The sequence below is a fragment of the Dunckerocampus dactyliophorus genome, chromosome 15 (genome assembly GCF_027744805.1).
Source record: "Dunckerocampus dactyliophorus isolate RoL2022-P2 chromosome 15, RoL_Ddac_1.1, whole genome shotgun sequence".
NCBI classification, from domain to species: domain Eukaryota; kingdom Metazoa; phylum Chordata; class Actinopteri; order Syngnathiformes; family Syngnathidae; genus Dunckerocampus; species Dunckerocampus dactyliophorus.
The window spans coordinates 20406463-20427705 of record NC_072833.1 but is presented as its reverse complement, the minus strand read 5'-3'; the positions used below and the strand labels follow the sequence as shown (position 1 = coordinate 20427705).

The 21243-nt window shown below is 41.9% G+C and overlaps 2 protein-coding genes across 9 annotated transcripts in view; both read right to left on the bottom strand.

The window, feature by feature from the left end:
- Positions 1-1872: 1872 nt before the first annotated feature.
- On the bottom strand, positions 1873-6893 carry zgc:92429 (uncharacterized protein LOC445063 homolog). Its single transcript, XM_054800059.1, has 11 exons — positions 6464-6893; positions 6188-6371; positions 5829-5878; positions 5077-5133; positions 3940-4094; positions 3759-3862; positions 3135-3187; positions 2966-3036; positions 2788-2890; positions 2533-2715; positions 1873-2457 (listed from the first exon to the last, which is right to left on the bottom strand). Exons 1-11 carry the CDS (start codon positions 6476-6478, stop codon positions 2017-2019), a joined length of 1416 nt encoding a protein of 471 aa, XP_054656034.1. The 5' UTR covers positions 6479-6893; the 3' UTR covers positions 1873-2016.
- A 207-nt stretch (positions 6894-7100) lies between these two features.
- The window catches only part of si:ch211-200p22.4 (phosphatidylinositol-binding clathrin assembly protein), a 53121-nt gene continuing 38978 nt past the window's right edge, over positions 7101-21243 (bottom strand). For 3 of the 8 annotated variants that reach the window (XM_054800051.1, XM_054800055.1, XM_054800052.1), the window contains 8 exons: positions 19165-19275; positions 15223-15363; positions 15096-15126; positions 14889-15021; positions 14469-14492; positions 10813-10869; positions 10621-10737; positions 7101-10526 (listed from right to left, as the gene is read on the bottom strand). In XM_054800051.1, the coding sequence (XP_054656026.1) occupies positions 10512-10526; positions 10621-10737; positions 10813-10869; positions 14469-14492; positions 14889-15021; positions 15096-15126; positions 15223-15363; positions 19165-19275 (629 nt within the window). In that variant the 3' untranslated portion in view covers positions 7101-10511. The remainder of the gene's footprint in view (positions 10527-10620; positions 10738-10812; positions 10870-14468; positions 14493-14888; positions 15022-15095; positions 15127-15222; positions 15364-19164; positions 19276-21243) is intronic. The other 5 variants (XM_054800053.1, XM_054800056.1, XM_054800057.1 and 2 more) reach the window with 3 other exon arrangements.

Sequence of the window (21243 nt, the reverse complement as noted above, 5' to 3'; positions counted from 1 at the left end):
TCACCCTTAATGACAAGCAGCAACCAAAACTTTACTACTCAAATATTTTATATTTAATGAAAAGACTTTGAATTTGAGGTAGTGCAAAAATAACACTGTGTGCCACGGTGTAGTGCAAGGATGGGCAAACTACAGCCCGCGCACCACAACAGGCCGAGAAAACGTCTTAATCTGGCCCACTGGGCATTTCCGAATGAATTTTTTTAAACCCTTAAAGGGACAATTTGGATTTTTTGACATGAAGTTGCTGTGGAACACACACGTTAACAAGATGGCCGTGCGCTTCGTAAGAAGATGGGAGCGTCTTCATCACATACACAAGAATGGACAGGTGACAGCGCGCAGGGATACGGCGGGAGACAAATATTACGCAGACCGGAGGAGGCATTTGTATGATGCAAATGTATTACACTTTTGAGCACATATTGTTTTGAGAAGCCAAACTCCTTACTTAAATGACTCAGCAACTAAGCGGAACAACGTCACGGAAATCCAACCAGAATTGGACTGTCAGGACCAAGTGTCGGGGTAAGTCACTGTTGATATAGTCCACTGCTGATGGAGATATCATACAACTTCCTGTTAAAAAATCAGAACTATCCCTTTACCATGGCGCTGTAGCTGGCAACATGACTTGCAGTGCTACGGTAGCACGCTACGCACAACACCCATGCCAAAATTACACCTATATACAGTATTCCCACCGCAAGGCATGCTGGGTAACTTGTGGTACTCTCTCTCCCAACATGGCACTGTGTTTGTCGCATTTTTGCTCAATTGCAAAACACGTTGAGGTTGTCAGGGAAGTAAACACGGAGGGACGTTCACATACTCTTCATATCCAATGTTTTATCATTTATAGTTCATATTGTTGTTGCTGCTGGATTACCAAGCATGCCTTGCGGGCACTTGTAAATTACAGTTTAAAGTACGTGTTATGTTTAGCACTTTGTTGTTTGTTATCTATGTAGTCGCAGCACTTGATTTATGTGATGTGTTAACTTGCTGTGGATGAGTTGGGTTATTTTGTTGCACCGTGAGCATGTGATTCTGTTGACGACCACCTATACACAGACGGCCCTTCGGCCAAATTTTTTGACCCAATGTGGCCCGTGAGTCGAAAGGTTTTCCCACACCTGGCGTAGCGTGTGGGGGAGGTTAGCTACCAGGAGGTTACGCACCGTGGTGATGTTGTGGTTTGGTGATGCCTGTATACTAGTTTTGCATGTGTGTCAGCATGCAAGTGTTATTGTGATACTCGCATAGTACGAGTGGTGCATTTGCGTTGTGTGTTCCATTTATGTTGACTGGTATTGGTTTTGTTTGCATCGCCAGTTTGATGGGGTCTGTGTTGATGACCTCCTCTCCTATGTAGCCACATGGTGTCGTTGGCTTTAAGCTATCAAAGAAAGAGCACTTTTTTTTTTTTTATCTGAAAACACCTCTGACTATATCAACTTAAAATCATCACAATATACTATCAAACATTTATAGGTCTTCTAGGACAGTGGGGTTCAAAGAGCACAGCACTGTCACTGCTCTAAGGAGTGTTAATACGCGGCACCCCGCTGCACGCAAAAAAATTACCACCACAATAAAATCACAAGATTATTTTCATACCATTTTTTTGCCCTGACAATGACCCATAACTCACTGAAAACGGTCCGCGACCCACCGGTTGAGAATTACTGATCTAAAGAACGTCCCTATTTTTAAAAACAGAGAACTTTCCTGGCATAAGCAATCGACTTGAGAACTACTAGATTGATTTGTTTATTAAACGCTGTTTGCTATTTTAATTGCATTTCATAATAAAATAGGTAGATTGAATTTAATGAATGCACAATTCGAATAAGTCAATTCCAACTGTGTTTATTTATTAACTGTATTAGTATTTCATGTTATGACAAAAAGCATAAAAAGACATCTAAAAAAGAAAATGTTTTATTCCATGCATGCTCTCTCAAATAAAAAGGTCAATAAATAAACACAAGGATTTACTGTAATTTTGAGGTTTCACTCCAGTTCGGGCATTTCTTCGTATCCCTCCTCTTCCTCCTGACTCCTAAGCTCCTTCACTTTCTCCCTCTCCTCCTCGGCCTTCCTCTGCTCCTCCCTGGCTCTCCTCATCTCCTGCTCCACCTCTCTCCTCTTTTCATTTTGCATGTCTTCCCCGCCCGCCTGCCTCTTCCCTGCAGCTGTTGACTCCTTTTGTGCATCCTTTGGCAGCGTGTCGTAGGCCCACTCTTCGTCCGAGTCGCTGATGTCATCGTCGTCAATGTCCCAGTCGGGGCGCTGCGCCTCAAGGGCATCCACCGCCGTTTCCTCCACGGGCTCCGGCTCCGGTTTGTAGCTGGGATCCTCCAGTTTGCCCCAAGCCACCTGGTCGGCCTTGCAGAGGGTGATTTCCACTTTGGAGGGCACCATGTTGACGGCGCTCTGTTGGACATTAATGACCTGATAGCAGAGAAAGGAGAGGATCATAAGATGCGTTAGCAACACAGCATGCTAGCACTGTTAGCAGGCACTCACCCCCCAAAGGTGGAAGTCTCTCCTGAAAAGCTTGTCCTCCTCAAACTGAATCTGACAGGAGACCACCGTCCCATTGGCCTCGACACTGCTGATCTCGGGATTGGCGTTCTTGGCGTAGATGCTCATGACAATGTTGTTCGCTGTCTGGTGCCAGTCGTGTCTGCAAGCCACCTTCTTCTTGTCCTGCTGACACATGTGCAGGCCAGCTTGAGACAGAAACAAGACACATACATGTTTTCTCTTGCAGTATCGTACCTGTTTGGGTATCCAGCAGTGTTTCCCTGTTGTGCAGCCCTTCTGGTCCAGGAAGACGTTAAAGTCCATGGTCTTGATGCAGCAGCAGCTCCAGTACTTGTAGCTGAGGAGAGGTCAGAGGTTACTTACAGTACATGCCAACAGCACACTTGTGTGTATGTGTGTGCACGTGTGATACCCCTCATGGAAGACCGGCCCTCCAGGGTGATGTGTGCAGACTTCCATGTCAGTTTCTGGGCCTTCATAGACCTGAACAACAACATTTATATACACAATGCATGAAAATATAAGCAATTTCAATATCTGCAATTATGATCAATTACAAAACAACACGAAAAGGCACTCACTGTTTTGCATCCTGCATTCTTGCATCGCGTCCCTTGCACCGCACCTTGACTCTCTGGCAACAGATTGTAACAATTAAGTGGAAATGATCATGATAGCTGGTTGTCACCTTATTGTCCCAGCAGGAGCACGGCACCGAAGCAATGTTGATAACTTGTTGAATTAGGTCACGACGCTAAGTAACATAAGCACATCATTGAAACAACATGGATTTGCTGGCTTATTCACTGTCGGGCTCTGACATTGATCAGATTTTGGTCACTTCTCAACTAGTGTTCCAGATTTGAACCCTTCATGAAACTACGTTACTCTACGTTTGACAAAACACAATTATATAATGATATCATTGCAAACCAACAACCACTTTTTGCTTCCAGAAAGGTGTTGTTATTGTATTCGGATGACTTAAATTATGAAGCCCAAGACAAACAAAAAATGTCAATAAAGTTACATTTAAAAAAAAAGCACTCCTTTGCAGCTAATATCCCATGATGCTTAGCGCAGGACGTCAGAATAAACAAAGAAACAGTAAATTTGCAAATGATATATAGTGTACACAATAGTGCATGTCAACTTAATTATGAATTACTGTGCTTCAACTACCACCAATAGAAGCTATTTCTTACCTTTCTTCTCATTCTTGGCTCTCGTGCTGATGTCCAGTTTCTCCAGTTCCCTTGCCAGCAATGACGACACTCTGATGGGCAGTTTGGTCTTTGGCTCGTCTGAACTGTGCACAGCAATGCTGTTATGTACACAGTATCTTATATGCAATCGCAGGCCACATCTGCACAATAATACGCTAACCTTGGTCTCTCTCTCTGCAGTTTCTCAGCAGATTTGGGTCCTTGGTAAATGATCTCCTGACCGTTGCCGTGTTTGCCGGTGGCCTTGTCTGACGACACCTCGGGTACTAGAGGTTCGCACGGCCTCTCATTGCTATGGGGCCCGCGGGTGCAGCCCTGTTTGAGAAGAGGTACTGCCTCAAGTGTCCAAAAAAAACATCAAGTTGACTTTGGTTTGGTTTGGTTTAGTTTATTTGAACATGAAGGTTACAATGGAATACATCTCATGAATCATTCTTTGACAGTTCCACATGTCCAAAAGGAGTAGGAAGAAGCAAAGCTTATTTAATCCTACCCCCCTTCCATTCTACATCTTGTACAGAACATATTATTCACTTCCTGCATTCCATGTCATGTTTTCAGTGATAGTCAGGATAACCCATAATAGATAACGGTAAGATAGCCCTCCCCCCAAAAAAAAGAAAGAAGAAAAAAAAAATTATATATATACATACACATACATTAATAATAATAATAATAATAATGATGACAATACTAAATAAATAAATAAAAAAGAACAAAGCTTTTTTTTTTAAACACAACAAAGAAAATTATATAAAAAAAAATAATAAAAAAAATAAAGAATAAAAAATGAAATAAAATTTAAAAAAAATAAATAATAAACCTGACAGAACAATCAGGACTCTTCTGCCTTGTATTCAGCAAACATCAACTGCTTGTATTGTTTTTTGAATTTGCTCATCTCTGTACATTGTTTGAGTTCTTTACTCAATCCGTTCCATCATTTTATTCCACACACGGAAATGCTGTGGGTTTTCAGCGTTGTTCTCGCATATAAATGTTTTAAGTTTAATTTTCCTCTAAGATCATATTTCTCCTCTCTGATTGAGAAATACTTTATTAGGTTTTTGGGTAACGAGTTGTTATTAACTTTATACATTATTCTAGTGGTTTGAAAGTGTACTAAATCTGCAAATTTTAATATCTGTGATTTTAAAAATAAAGGGTTTGTATGTTCTCTATACTTAGCATTATGAATTATCCTCACAGATCTTTTTTGCAGTACAGTGAGTGAGTGAAGATTGCTTTTATAATTATTTCCACATATCTCCACACTTTAATTTGAGAGAAACTCTACCTTGATGGAGAGGAACTCTGAGAAGTCTGTGGTCCTCTTGCGGCAGCATGACCAACCCTGCAGGAGGGAGAGACATTTAGTTTGACATTTTGTTTCCTTTTCAGTCCCCTTCCACTAAAATAAATAAATAAACACATACATACATACATACACACGCACACACACACATATATTAATATACATATTATATATATAGTGTGTGTGTATGTATACAGTTGTGTGGAAAAAGTGTTTATTTTTTTCACACAGGGCCATGTAAGTTTGGATTTTTTTTCTCCCTTAAAATTCAAAAGATTCATGTAAAACTGCATTTTGTGTTCAGCTGTGCTGTCATTGACAAATATTTTAATTTGTTTGATGATCTGAAATATTTAAGTGTGACAAACTTGCAAAAAAAAAAAAAAAAGAAAATCAAAAACGGGGCAAACACACACATAAATGTATATATATATATATATATATATATATATATATAAATTCCATCCATCCAACCACTCGGCCAACATGAAATTGTATTTAAAAAAATAAAATTAATAGAAATTTAAAAAATACCAAAAAATGGTTCACTATTCCATTTTTAATGCAATGTTTTATATAAACACTCTAAAGTTATGATTTTTGATTTAAAGTAAATAAATGCTAATTTTGAAATACATGTTTAAAATAAAAATAAATAGTAAAGTTTAAAATAATGAAATAAAAATACAATTTAAAAAACAAAAACATTCAAAGGTGGACGATGAGGTTTTTACCTTTAGGGCATCGTGGAAGATGGGGATTCCAGGATGGAAGACGCAGGAATCTTAAATAGGAGAGCATGCAGACACACAAGTTAACATGGTGAGCCAGCTGGTTCACAAGTGTGTGTGTGTGTGTGTGTGTGTGTGTAAGCCATATCAAGCAGTCATTCACCCAAAGACACGAGGCTTATCACGTCTCTCATTGCTTTGACTTAAAACACACGGATACATTTCCTCATCCTTCTGTTTTGTAAGCAACTTTTATGAATGTACAGTTTTGTTCGTCCAGTTGGACAAACTTTTAGACCAGACAGACCTCCAAAAGCATCACAGCATGCAGGGCCCTTAAAACGACAACAGCAAGAACTCACCATCCTTGTTCTTGTCTGCCACAAATTTCTGTCCGCAGCCTTTGTTGTAGCACAGCAGCGCCATGTCGACCAGTCTTCCTTCCTCCTGGAGGTCTCTTGTAATCTGGAGGCCACCTCGCCAGAACTTTCCGCGGTCAAGTGGAGATATCCAGAAGGGGAAGGGACCAGGCCGCGCTCTTTTGGGCTGGGAGAAAGACCAAAATAGCAGCTCTCCTGTCGCACACTACAGCTGTCGAGGTTTATCTACGAAGGCGGGGGGTGGGGAAATGTGGGTACCCTGTGGGTGGACATTCCTGCTGGTGGGAGTTGGCGGTCACAGGAGGCCCAACATCTCTGAGACAAATCTTTCGTAAAGCTGAGGACACAGTCATTGGCCTTGAATGACAAAACACAAAGTTACATCCAGAAACCGGAAGGTTGGTGTTTTGATCCTCCCTCCAGTCATTGTGTCCCTGGGCGAGAAACATCACCTACCTTGCCTCCAACAGTGATGAATAAATGAATGTTTGGTAGTGGTCAGAGAGGCGTTGCCGTCAGACTACGCCAGGGCAGCTGTGCCTACAGATCTAGATTACCACCACCAGTGAGTGGGAAGTGAATGAATAAGTTGGTTCACGTCATTGTGAAGCACTTTGTGTGCCTTGAAAAGCGCTATAAAATCTAATCCATTATTATTATAATAAACACACCACACCCATCTAGGAATGGAAAATGACTTTATTTCTTCCAAAAAAAAGAGAAAAACAATCCTCTGAAAAAACAAATAAACTGCTGTCAAATAAAAGCCTGTGATTTTTGTTGCTTTGCCTTTTCCATGCTGGACACAATCCATATAATTCTGCATTAAATAAATAGAAATCATGTACAAAGAGATCAAAAGGTGTTGCCTTTGGCATCATTGAATGCTGGGCTCCCCCCCCCCCCCCCATACATGAGCGGGAATATAACATCTGTGCTGATATCTTACATAATTAGCTACATTGACAACCAAAAAAAAAAAGCATAAATGAATATAATGCAGGTTATGATGTTAGCGAGGGCGTGTGTTCTCTGCATGACTGCGGCAGCAATGTCCTTGTTCTTTTTCTTTAACTCACAAGCTGTAGTTAACACCAGGTGGCGCCACACCGCTGGAGAAAAAACACAGCAAAGACAACTTTGCTACTGTGGCTCCACCATCAGAGTGGACCAACAAAGTGAGAAGAACAATAATACAAAATGAGAAGAAAAAGACTGTGGACAAAATGGATCAACTTCACAATCACATCATGCTTTTTTGGGGAGAAAAAAAAATCAATAACATGCACTCACTGACCTTAGAAAGCGATAGACAAGCTCTCTGATAAGAACACTTTTATGACATCAAGGCTTATCCAAGTTTTTCCTTCAACGCTCTTTCATAGGAATTCTTATCCTGAGTCCCAACTCCCAGTGTCAAACATGAGCTGGACAAACAAGTCATTAGCATTAACTCACCGGCCATTAACAGTAACATCTGAGAGCCACGCTAGTTTCCACCTCCACAGAGCAACGAGTCACTCAAGACGAAGGAGGCGAGCTTGCCGTGTCACACTCGGTTGGGCCTCATGCAGTGGCGGAGTAACATGGTGGCCTTGGATGACAACTCTACGGCCACCCCACTGGCCATCTAGACATTTCCGGTATTAACTTATTGCCACCTCTGTGTGAGTAATGGTCTCACCTTGGCCACCCCAATGAAAAATGTCTGGCTCCACCACTGGCCCCATGCAGAAACGCTTTGCACTAAGAAACAGAAGTTGGTTTAAAAAAAAAAAAAAAAAAAAAAAAAAAAAAAAAAAAAGTCTGAAGCCGGGTTAGTGAGGTTTTATGTGGTTTGATTTCACCTTCTTACATCAGGTGGGGAAGGGGGGGACATTCTGCTGCTGCTGATTCCACTGTGTGCACGTGGGAATTCAAAAGCTAAATGTACTTTTTGCAAAGGTTTTGCTTCAGTTCCAAATTTAAGCGCATGTGGCTGCTCTAACCCTTAGTGGCCACGTTTCTCCTTCCAAATTGTTCCAAACAAGCAAAACCCCTGCTAAAAAAGCTGGTGAATGCCATAGTGGCTTGTTGGGCCATAATAAGCTTTTAGTTACTGTTGACACTGAGTGGCTTCCTCACTAAGGTCACATACTGTAAATAGGTTTGAATCATGTGGCGTTCCTTAGGGCTCAATTTTAGGTCTTCCACAGTTTGACCTCGACAAGAGCGGCGATTGTCCTTTCTCCACAGCTTGCACGTAACCAAGACCTGACGAAGCTGCCAGAGAGTTAGCGCTTGGAGCTCACTCACAGCAGGTCCACCTTCAAACTGCAACATGTTGTACAAAAGTGCTGAGTGTTATTAGTCTTAGTGACATAAGACCTGGATAAAATGATTTCCTCTGTATATTCAACAGTCCAATCAGAGACCGTGTAGGCTGCTGACTTCGTTAAAAGAGGCACAGATGACCAGGTTTGACAAAGAAAACATCTACCAGAAGAGGGGAGCAATGCTAACAGCAAGAAGAGAAGTGAAACAACACAGCCTGCACCAGAATTTTATCTAAAAGTAAGACACCAAGAAAGATTCAAAGAAACAATAGAGCACAGGACAAGGCGGGAAATCTACGGCACTACGAGGAGCGTACGATGAGGAGTCTAACGCTAACACAAGACTGCAACGAGAAGCGCGCAAGAGCAATATCTATCCATTAGCAACAGTGATGCCTGAGACTATCACTAGCATTGTTTATCTTTACATATCTACACACAGCAAACAATAAGACAAGCCTTCTAGAGATAGGACGACTAGTGACAAGGCTAAGGATGGACGTGAGGCGACTGGACTATCACTGGTGGCCGAGAGTAGAAAAAGAGTTCATTGTTCAAATGGCAGGAATGTTTGGTTACCTGCTAAAGTGGCTGGTGTGTTGTGGTAAAACTTAAAAATGTTGTCGCATTTCCATTTTTGTCCCCTTCACTTTTGACACAGAAAGTGCAAAACTCTTGACATTGTCTGACCTTTAGAAATAGCCCTCAATGGGAAACAGAATTGCACACCAAAATGCAGTTCAAATCATTGGGATGAATACTATGGCGGTGGTCTTTTTTTCCACAAGACAACATTTGAGGCCCACAGGAGGTGAGAGGGAGGGGGGACTTAAAGACACTTAAATAGAATCAGTGCAGTTTAAGTGACTTCAAAATGAAAAATGACATACACAGGTCACAAGAGGCAACAGGCAGCCTATTTAGCCATTACATGGGTCCATCTAATGAACAATCTACTCAATCACAGGGAATCACCATCATCATGGTGGGCTTGCCCAGAAAAAGGTACAAATATGATGAATGTCTTTGCTGGAGAAGATAATAGTGGGCAGGTTAGAGAAGATGAAAGGACAGATGGTGCAAATTTCAATAAGCTGTGCACTTGTCTTTGCCTCTGAAAAAAAAACACAAGTCAAAAAAAGAGCTCAGACACGCTGGCCTCCAAAACAATCTTTGTGAGTGGGCCTTTAAGAAGACACCTGACATGATCACCTCTTTACCATGCTTGCAAGTTATCACAACTTTGGCCCTGCGTCTTTATGTGTCATTGTAGCATTAAGCAGAGAAAACAATTTGGCTTAAAACGCATATGAAGAAACATCTCAAAGATCATGAGCGCACGCAAGAAAATGTAAAGTACAAAGATGTCCTGACGAAGAGAACGTTTGTGGTGACTGGCATCCAACTCGTTCACTGATTGGACCGTGGGACGGCAAACGAGGGAGTGGCTTGACAACAGGGTGGTTGTCTGAAGCAAAAGCCGAAACACACACACACACACACACGCACGCACGCGCGCGCGCGCACACACACACACACACACACACACACACACACACACACACACACACACAGGTACTCTCCAAAGTGCTCTGGATGGCCGTTGCAGGCAGACAGAGCCCCAAGGTGAGCAAATAGCACCAGTATGAAATAAAGCTAATGTGGCAGCAGAGAGCATCGCAACACTCACGTGCATCCTCTCAGTCTCAAACATCCCTCAATGCAGCCATCCATGCAGCCGTACACAGCTCAGATGTTTAACAGAAGCACACACACAAACACACGCATACACTTCAGCATGTTGATTCAGACAACAACCAATCAGGCCCCTCCACCCTCTGTTAGGTAATCAACTTCTTTTGGGGCATTGGTTGGTTTTCAGTCTCTTTGTCCTCTTAGCTTGATCAAATTATGCCTCCAGCTCATCTTTTCTTCTTTTTGTGAATTTGTCACTTTTGGCACTCTGCTTCCCCCCTGCTCTGTCGACTGGATTACATGAACTGCATCTGAATACAAACAGAAAATAAAGAAACTCAGCTTTGTGTCAAATTCCACACTAAAATGTTACTTTTTGTGAAGTGTTTCTTCGTGTGGTCTGACCTGGGCTCCAGGCATGGGTGCAAAGGGGTTAGTGGGTCTGAGGACAGGCTGGTTGTACATCACTGGCTGAGGAGCCATGACTGGTACCCCACCCACTTGACCCACCTGGGGAGGGACCTGTGGAGGACATAAGAAAAAGGAAGATTGTGAACAGTCCCAAATCAGTTTTACAAAAGTGCACTATTCCCTCACCATTCCGTACACAGGCACTTGTGGTGTCGTCATGGGGAAAGCCATGGAAGCTGGAGCCTTCGGGGAGGGGGGAAAAGGGAAATGACTCAGAATGGCTCAAAAAGTTGAGGCGGCCGTCAACATACCAGAGGACCCTTGGGGAATTTGAATGCCGTTTATGAGTCGACATGCATGGAAAAGTCACAGAAGCTGTATGTAGCATGAATTGTTGACACTGGAAAGAATAAATGCCATTCCCCGTCCAGGAGGACCCTGTAAAAATGATAACGTGCATGCATGCCTGGACTACAACAATGCAGAAATGCAGCGGTTAGAGGTGCTTAGTGGAATCCCACTGGGAGCGATTAACCGGGGAGCATTTAAACCCTGCCCTCCATACTCGACAAGTCCAATTCACGACAACCTCAGCATGAGGGTCCATTTTCAAGCCACACAATAATGCGCGATAATAGCCACTAGTTCCCGATCGGCAAAGAGGCAATGTGGAGAGCATGTGAATGACACAATATTGCACTCACTTGAATTAATATTAGCCGAGGTAAAAAGTATCATTGTTTTTTTTCCTACTGAGCGCACACATCTCTAAGAGAGGCAACACCAGTTATATTTTTTCATGAAAACAAGTAGCTATGTTCGTCTGTCTTCACAGCTGTTTGAGCACGGCTTCACATACACCGAGGGTGGGCTGTCCACTTTGATACATTTCGTGCATAACAGATGCTGAAACCAGTCCAATGTCAATATATGCTAAGTTATCTGAACAAAACATCCTAGCGGTGATGCATCAATGACCAGTTCAGAACCCCGACCACAGATCGGACAGGACATGGTTGGAGTCCCTCTAAAACTCTCTACAAGGCAAGTCAGAGGCAGAGCTGCCTTTGAAAAATGTGCAAATCATGGCAGATTTCCAGCCAGAAGGGAAAACAGACAGACGAACGGACAAGTAATAATGTTAGCAGCTCCTTTTAAAAACGCAGGGTCAAACCTGTCATGGCAAGCAGATTTATTTGAATCCAACTTGATGCGTTCCTCCAAAACTTCTGAAGCAAAAATGTGATGAAGGAAAAAGCCAACTTTATTGGATGGATTAGTGATTGGCACCAGAGCAATATTAGGAACCGGGCAGTAAAGGCTTGCAAAGAGCAAAGAGCAAAGAATGCACAAAATGTTGGTTGTGTCACCAAATTTCGTGGCGATGGGTAGGTGAGGGGAAGTGAGTTTATTTTCCATAGATGTGAGTGTATTCCAGAACCTCTTGGGGTCAGTGCCACAGGATGAGAATTTGCCCTTGAAATAGCTGATTTTAGTTGACCTAATTGCCTGGGTGGTTTTATTTCTACATTGTCTAAGTCAACAGGTGACTTAGAGGACTGGGCTCTCCGCCATAAGGTGTTTATGGCAGATCAAATCAGGCAGGTCAGGGGCGAAGGAGGGTTAGACATGTGCCAATTCAAATCACCTAAAAGGGTAAACTCTGAGGATATATGAGGAGCCACAAGTTCACTGAGTGATTTTAATGCACCAGCAGGGGCAGATGGCAGAAAGAGAGAAATGTCTTTGTCAGTGTAAGTTTTAAAACTAACAATTCAAGTTGCTTCGGGACAGCTTTAGACAAAGATACATAACAAGAGAGTGACTTCCCCACCCTTAGTGGCGACATCATGGCAAAAGACAATGTAACCCAATATTAGGATGTCAGGATTAGTAACACATTTATGAAGCTACGACTCAGAGATTGCCATCAAGACATTAGAATTATCAGCGAGTAACCAAGACTTTACCAGATCAATTTTAGGCAACAAGCTATGGACATTGGCTAGTAGAAATCCCAATGATTTGCGACCACAAAAATGATTAAATGTCATATTAGAAGCAACAGTAATAGTGTTACGATTAGCAGGCCCAGAGTTTGGATGAACATTGCCAAAATAATATTAATTAGAGCTGTCAAAGTTATTAACTGAAGTTTTTTTGATGCGCGATTAACGTGAGCATGTCCTGTTTGACCCTTGGCCCACACCGTATTTTGAGGAAACAGAGGGGTGACAAGTGGAAGCAAATATTGAGCAGAAATGGACAAAGATTTGATTGGTAAATTTAGCTTCAAAGTCCTGGCAAATGGGTCTGACAACATGACCAAAGTTATGTCCCTCTAAGTTGAGTTGTCACAGAGTACGTTGACATGCCAGAGAGAAGCGAGAAGGTACTGAAGCCCCGCCGGTATATTTTTATTTTCATTCATACGGTTGTATCTGGGCACACGAGTGTCCCTACTAATGAGCGTTTTTTTAAGATTTGGGGGCTCGTGTCAATGTGACCATGACTGAAGAGCTAGCAGCACTAGCATTAGCAGCACACTAGCTTGTCACAGGGAAAGCTTTTCAACAAATCAGTAAAACATACGTACATTATAGTGATCTAACTGATCTTACTTATTATGTATTGTGCAAAATTATGGCAGGAACAACACAAAATTACAAGCACGAAATGAATACAGAGCCACCATCCACCAGTATGAGCCAGGACTTTGTTTTTCAGACAAAAATATGCACATTAGCACTCAATAACATAGTATCAGCATTTGGGACCAAATATGAGCAGAAAGAAAGAGGAGTAAAAAATACAGCATAGTAGTCTTATTTGCACGGCATGGGACAAATTTAGAAGGTGAAAGTTCAAGTTGAAAGTTCAAGGACTGTCAAAAGAAAGTAGGACAAAACGCAGCTCGCATTAAACATCTAAAAACTGGGGGATTTCTAAATGTAAACTGCTCAAATAAAGGGAACACTTAATCAATCACAATGTTTATCACACTTCTGTGAAATCAAATTGTCCACTTAGGAAGCAACAAAGAATGACAGTTTCACATGCTGTTGTGCAAATGGAATAGACAACAGGACACCCCCAATAATAAGAATACATTTGATTTCCATTGATAATTCTTGTGTGATTTTGTTATCAGCACATTCAACTATGTAAAGAACAAAGTATTTAATAAGAATATTTCATTCATTCAGATCTAGGATGTGTTACTTCAGTGCTCACTTTATTTTTTTGAGTAGTGTATATCATTTTTGGATTAAAATAATGGCCCATATTTCCAAAAATGTATATCCCTTTACATACAATCTGATGTGGTTATCAGAGTTGCATATCATACAAATTAGAGATTTACATCTCTACTTATTACATATAAAAACGTATTTCTATCTGCGATTAAGTGTGATTAATCATGACTTAACTATGGACAAAATGTGATTAATCACAATTAAACATTTCCATGGATTGATAGCCCTAATAATGTTTTATATTTGCCAAGAGCTAAAACAAAATTGAAGAAAAATTGTTCCACCTAGCTCCTCGAGTCCATACATCTCATGCTGTTTTGGTTATGGTTTATATGTTATTGAGATCTTATTTAATCCTACCCTTCTCCACTTCTTCAATCTTAACTGGCTTATAAGGGGTAGACTGAAGCGCTTCAATTAAACGATTTAGTGTCATGTTTAGCATTCGAGCAGAACACCCAACCCTAAAATCCCCCACCGTGTGTATTCATATGAATTGTAGCAAAAGATTGACGGGAAGAAACCACTATAGAAAGGAGGTTTTGTTAGCACACCATAACATAGAGCAACTGTTAGGGTACTTACATAACTAGTATAGAACATTCCATTCTGCATCAGGGCGCAACAGGAAGAAGAGACAAAAGACAGATAGATGAGCAGGCAAATATAGAGAAAAGTGAGGGGAAGAAAAAGACAAATGAAGGTTAATACAAACACATAAAAACACATGAGACAAACAGTCGAAGGATCAAACAAGGACAGCGAAAAATAATTTGCAAGCAGATGACAAAGCAAAACGGAGATACAAGTGAACACAAGCAAAGAGGGAAAGGAAGACAAAGGCATGACTCTGCAAAACAGACGGAAGAAGAGCATTAGGAGGTCAAAGTGGAGCAGGAAGTGACAGCAAGCAAATGGTTGTAAAAAAACAAAACAAAAACAAAAACAAAAAAAAAGTCTTCATTTGCATACATGCAACATATGGTGTGGACTTGTGCGTATTACCACGTGTGGCACAGGCATGGGCTGTGCAACCATGGGGGCCGGGCTCCACTGGGTGGTGGACATGGTCTTGTTCTGCCAGTTCTGGCCTCCCGTCAGTTTCTTCTCACCAGGCTGGCTCCACTGCATCTCCGGTCTGGAGAGGAGCAATAACCTTGGGATGTGAGCTAAAAGCCAAAATATTGGAAAGAAGGGTATCTCAAGTCTTACTTCTTAGATGTTGTGCCACCAAACTGCAGATCTGAGAAAAGAGGACGATGTTGGTTACGCATTTCATAACATTTGACTAAACTACAGTAGTAAAGCATCATATGTAGTATGTGCACGCTTCACTCACTGCCTACGAGGTTGGCCAGGGAGGAGTCCAGATCATTGGCAAGCAGCTTCCCTCCAGACTGGAAGACCATTTGAGGGGGTAGAGGAGGCGCCGTGTGTGAGGGAACCGAAGGCTTTAACAGATCTCCCAGGGTGTCAAAACCTGAGGTAGCAGCACATCATGCAATCTTGTAATGTAAATATGGACTGTGGGCAGTCGTGCACACACTCAGATATAATATACTTTGTCAACGCAATGTCAGGAGGCGCAAATGCCAATAAGCAATTTCCAGCCTCAATGTGCTGGTGTGTGAGTGTCCGGGTCAGCATTCATTCAAGCTAATGACTCAGCAATACAGTGTAACCCGCTTAAGTTGACAACCCGTCCAATGCCAACAACCCGTCTACGTCGACCAACTCACCCAAGTCCTGGTCCACCTTGTTGTTGTTATTGCTAAAAAGTGCACACAGGGTCGAGATCAGCAACATACTACACAGCATGTGCACACAGTAACTTCCTGTTCAATGCACAGCAAGTTTCAGCCAGAGCAACTAACAAAATGCACTCATTTAATTCGTTTTGTAGATTGTCAGTGGGGCTGTCACGAGATCCCACGAGATTAATAAGTGACAAAGTTTCTTGTTTGGAGAAAAACAGTGTCGCGAGAACAGTGTAGCCAGAAGCCAATCCGACTGAACTATGCATGGCTACTATGAATGATAATAAATGTAATATGGAAGTGTGCTTGGCATTACTGGAACCGTACATTAAGTGCTTTACACACATTTGGTGCTCTCAGAGTCAGCGAGTGACGTGGATTTTTTTTCATGTGAGTTAAACAGCTGTCGGCGCGTGCTAATATCCAAGCAGAAACTGTAGTAATTCTACATTTGATCAAAGTTACTTAACATTTATCAAATCAAAACACGTAGCTGTACGAACCTGCCTGCAACTTCAATAACCGTTATTACTCACCATCAACATGAATAATGGCAGGACCGGGTCTGCTAGGAGCAGGTGTCCACAGGAGGTGGCTCCCTCTGCTCTATATTCTGGTTCTCCTGACCTCTGGCTGCTCGGAGCGTGTGTTCGATATGATGGCGTACTGTGGCGACCATAACTCCGATCATAACACACCTCATACATAGAGGAGATCCGCGCATTAAAAGTGAAATCTACAGGAAGCTGTAAAACCTCCACAACGCAACCCGACAGAGACAGACAGACACGCTCCTCGTTTTGCTGGCAAAACCCACATAGGTGTCCAAAGTGTGGCGCAGGGGCCATCTGTGGCACTCATGACAGAAATAAAATCAGATAATAACAGACAGTATGACTTGCCTGTGAGAAAATAGATGTCTAAATGCCAGTTCCGTAACATTAGTGAAAGATGACATATTAAAGAAACTATATTATATTATTCATTATTATCATCATCATCATAACAGTGGTTTATTTGGTCTAAAAATGCACACAATAATATCTTTGAGGGTTTAATTTGTGGGAGAATAAACATTTCAAGACCCACCTGCATGGTTTTATGAATCAGTTACATAAAAATAGTTTGTTTGTCCAGTGATATATATATTTTTTAATTGTACTTAATGTTAACATCTCGTCTCGTGTATACTCTCGTCTCGTCACACCCCAAATTGTTAGCCACCGGAAAAAAGATTTGCACATGTACGAAAGCTAGTCAAGACATCAAATTACTACACAGCAGCTGTTAGATAAGCCTGCAAAATACTGTATCATATGAAAACAGAAAAATCTAAATAAAAATACATGGACAAAGGGAAGAAAATGATATCAACAAATTGCTGTAGGTTCAAAAATGATTCATTGTCCATTCTTCTATGTCTGTACCCAAAGTCACAAGTAAATGTGCAAGTTTACATTGTCGACAACCAGTTATGTCGACATCAGTCTGAGGGGCGTCGACATTAACGGGTTCCACTGTACTGTGCATTGCTGCTACAAGCCAGCAGGTGGTTTAAATATGTGTGGAGAGAAGGGGGGAAAGGACAAAATGGCTTTAAAAGAAAGAAGAAAACAGGCTGCAAGATGACCATGGTGACCCTGTGAAACATACAAGGAACAAAAAAGGAAAAGGAGGAAGGATCGAGAAATAATATTTAACTAGGAAGTGGTTTGTAGCTCAGAGTGGTGCTGACACAAGACATACACGCTTTTCCTGCTCGGCTAGCAGATGGGAAAAAGGGAAGCCAGGGAGGAGGAGGGAATGAGCAAAAATAAAAACTGTTATTTAATTCTATAATGTATAATTTCGTTATTGTTGATAAAACGCTTCGGCATCGTCTTGAATGAAGGCTGCTCACTCGACTAAATCGTGACTGCAGCAAAAGAAAACGGAAGGGAAAAAGACTGAAAAAGATCAAACAGAGCAGAGGACAGTGAGAAATGACAAAGAGCATGCGAGAGAAAGAGAGGGAGCGGTGATGAAACATGGAGTGTTCTATTAGAAGAGCAAATGCACTAAGATGCTGCGCACAGAGGGAGAACAAAAGACAGCTTTCACAGTAAATAATGTGTCAGAAAAAAGCAGGAGGCGGCAAGCAGGTGGAACAGAAATGCCTGGGTGATTCTTTGCTGTGCCAAGCATGATGGGGAGCGACAAAATAATGTGAACAACAACAAACAGCGACAAACAGAAGCAGCGAGGTGAGACAAAGCAAAAATGACAGGACGCGTGAGCCGAAACAGACATCTGCACAAGGACACACACACCCACAGACGCACACACAATCTGGCAAACAAAGTCACTGTAGTGAGACGCTGCCAGTTGGCCAGATGTTGTGTTGGTGAGCATAAAACACCAATGTCACAGAAACAGCCACCAACCAGCAACCACTGAGCAGTTGCTGCAGGGGTGTCCAGGGGTGTTGTTGCTTTTTGTATTAACCCTCAGCACATTCTCAAACTAAAACTGATTCATTACTACAGTAGATTCCCGCTATTTGCAGGGGGACTTGGAAGGTAATCCTTGCGAACGCTGAAAAACCACAAAAAGTCATATAAGGACATTCAACTAATTTGCTCTGGGAGCCAGACGGGGACTGGACTTCTCACCTTATTCACTATTACAGTACTCTTATTTTGTTTTTTAATGTCAATGCAAGGCTTTGCTATACCTCACCAAATGGCTAATATAGTCATAAATGAACAATTACAAGCATACAGTATACACCATTGTTCTTAGAAAATGTTGCAGCTACACAACATCACGTCTTGTCACAGCATCTTTCTGCTTGAAAATGTTGCAGGATTCATAGCTGCAGCAGTCTTTTTTTCCCCCTGCAGATAGCGCCATCAAACTACTTCCTATTTGTTACCACAAAAATATAATTTGCAATTTAAAGCAGATAAACATCTGCAAATACAGTATGTGGTGTCCAAATGCTGAACTGTTTGCACATCCCTTCTCTACTGTAAGATTTTTCATTTTCAACATGAATGGAAGCGATGAAAAAAAGCACAGCGACTGGTACATGCAGCAAAGGCAGATGGGAAACAGCTGGCTGATTAAAGCTGGCCATCCTCAAGCAGCAAATGCTGATTGATGGGAACTGTCACGGTGGAGATGCACTGCAAAATAATTGCACCTTGATTAGACGCGAGCAGGAAGGAAGGCACTAGAAGCTTGAGAGAAAAGTGTTCCGTTGAGTTAGCAAAAGTGAAACCAGGGCAGACAGCCATGTACTCCAAGAAAAACAAAAGGCCCTTTTATATCTCAGACTTCCTCCTGAGGCAAATGCACCTATTTAATAGATTGATAACTGTTCAAACTTAGCCAAGCTAGGTTAGAAGGGTAGCAAAGGTGAGTTAGTAGAGCCACGCGCTGCAGAAACGGAGGTTAATCAGAAGCAACGCCGGTGCTGCCCGCAAAGCCAAAAAGTTTTAGTTTCCAGTCTGGACAGTCAGACGGGGAAAAAAAGGATTTACCAGCTTCTGGTTGTGTTCCGTCTTTAGCAAGAGCGGCCTTATTCCCAAACACAGCATCAAAATCTACAGTCATGGCCGACGCGCTCTGCTGCAGAGGCTGGCTCTCCAGTCCTGAGGGATGTAGGTCCAAGATTAAAGCGCGGTTTGTATTGTAGCAGGAAATAACAGCTGAGATGACAGATTTTGGATCTACTTCATGATTTGAGCAATTAAACTAAATATTAAATCATATTACGTTTTTGACAGGGCTGCAATAATGACTAGATGAACATGGCCCCCTTTTTTTGGAATTTTTCCCCACATCCACAAACCTTATGATCTCTCATAAGGTTTGAACACACATCTTTCCCTTTCCTGTGTGTTTTAAAAGGGAGAAAAACAGCTAGCTTGAGGCAGCTAACAATGCACGTAAGGAGAGTCACCTATTCCATCTATAAAGCCCTGTAAAAAAAAACCTCCAAAAACCGCTAACTGTTCCATATGTTACATTTACATAATGTGACCTGCATATTAACCAAGCTACAGTGACATTATTATTATTGGAGGAGCTAACACCAAAGAACTACTTTTCTGGCGTAGTGATACATTCCCTCTCGGTAGTGACCAGAGGCGCTGTAAGTTACTGGAGCTGCTGCCTGTGAGTTTGGGTAAATTAATGCTAGGTAATAAATCATGCCTCACACGTGTGTAGTAGAAGATTGTGGCAATAAGCTGAAAAGTTGGTCAAACAAAGTTGATTCCACACACTACCATACATATGGACAGACTGAAGCAATGGATACTGGCTCTCAATTTAGACCCGACGATGTTGCTCGGAAGACTCAGCTGGATGCTCATTTGCTCTCAGCATTTTTTACATGAGGACTATGCTGAATTTACCAGCTCAAGGGAGCACGAGTCTTGTGCTGAAAGGTAGAGCCATCCCATTAGTCAGCATCCCAATGAGAGTGGACACTTCATTGTCAATGAAACGTTTAGTACAAGTACTACAGGATAACGATACAAGTATGGCTTAGTGTTTCACTATAGCTGGATCTGCTGAGCACCCAGCAATGTTATTCTCTGCCTGGGGGGAGTAAAAGTAAAAAGAAGTTGTCGTTGCCGGACCTCATAAAGTCTGCCATGATTAGCGGTGGCAAAGCTCTCTCTATGCTGCTGCTGTTGACGGGAGTAGCGTTCGTTGCTATGGACTGTGAAATCAATGCGCACAAGACAGATGTTCAAGTAATTCTTAAAACAACCAAAATACGGCGAAATCCTGTAAGTATTACATGTTATCATGAATGTGCCTGTTACTAAATGGTCACAGCATGCATATAAAAGGTTTGGAGGTTTTAATAGAGGGTTTTTTATAGGTGGAATAGGTGAATCCCATTGCATGCATTATTATCTGTCTTTTTCAACATTTAGAATGCACAGAAAAGAGAAAAAGGTGGTTCATGTCTCACATAAGAATTGTGGCTGATGGGCAAAATAAAAAAGTGCTGTTTTCCTTGAATATTTGATGTTTTTGCAGCATTGTTGTTGCTTGGTAACCAGTGATGCTCAGTAGTCTTTCGGAGAAGAACTAATCCTCTGCACGGGGAAATCCACCCATACACATTTTGTTTTCTTTCCGCTGCATCCCTGTCAGGGATTACAGCTTGATGTATCCGGATGAGAGTATTACGTGACAAAATTAACCAGACAAAAACAGCTTGTTTCTTCTCAAAACTAACGCTTCAGGAAGCATGCCGGGGATGAAGAGGCTTAAAGTTAAAGCCTTTGTCATAAAGCTGTGTCAAAGCTGCAATACATCCTGATTAAAACAAGCTGACTGCAGGGTTTAAAGGTCAACCCACATAAGTGAACGTGTTTTGCTGTTTACATTGCATCCAGAAAGTATCACAGCACTTCACGTTTTACACATTTGCACGTGCACCGACACTTCCCACCAAAGCTGATAGAGCCTGAGAGCTGCAAAGAGGAATGGGTGGGTGAAACGGTCCAAAGATAGGTGTGCCAAGCCTGTGGTGTCATATTTAAAAAGACTTGAGGCTGTAATTGCTGCCAAAGTGCAGAAAAAGCTGTGAATACTTG

Bases quoted from the DNA above. Each gene is read 5' to 3' on its own strand.
- zgc:92429 (XM_054800059.1), bottom strand. The intron at 5,134-5,828 runs GTAAAAACCTCA...TCCCTCCTGCAG, and splicing joins TCTTCCACGATGCCCTAAAG to GGTTGGTCATGCTGCCGCAA. The intron at 3,037-3,134 runs GTGAGTGCCTTT...GTTGTTGTTCAG, and splicing joins AGAATGCAGGATGCAAAACA to GTCTATGAAGGCCCAGAAAC.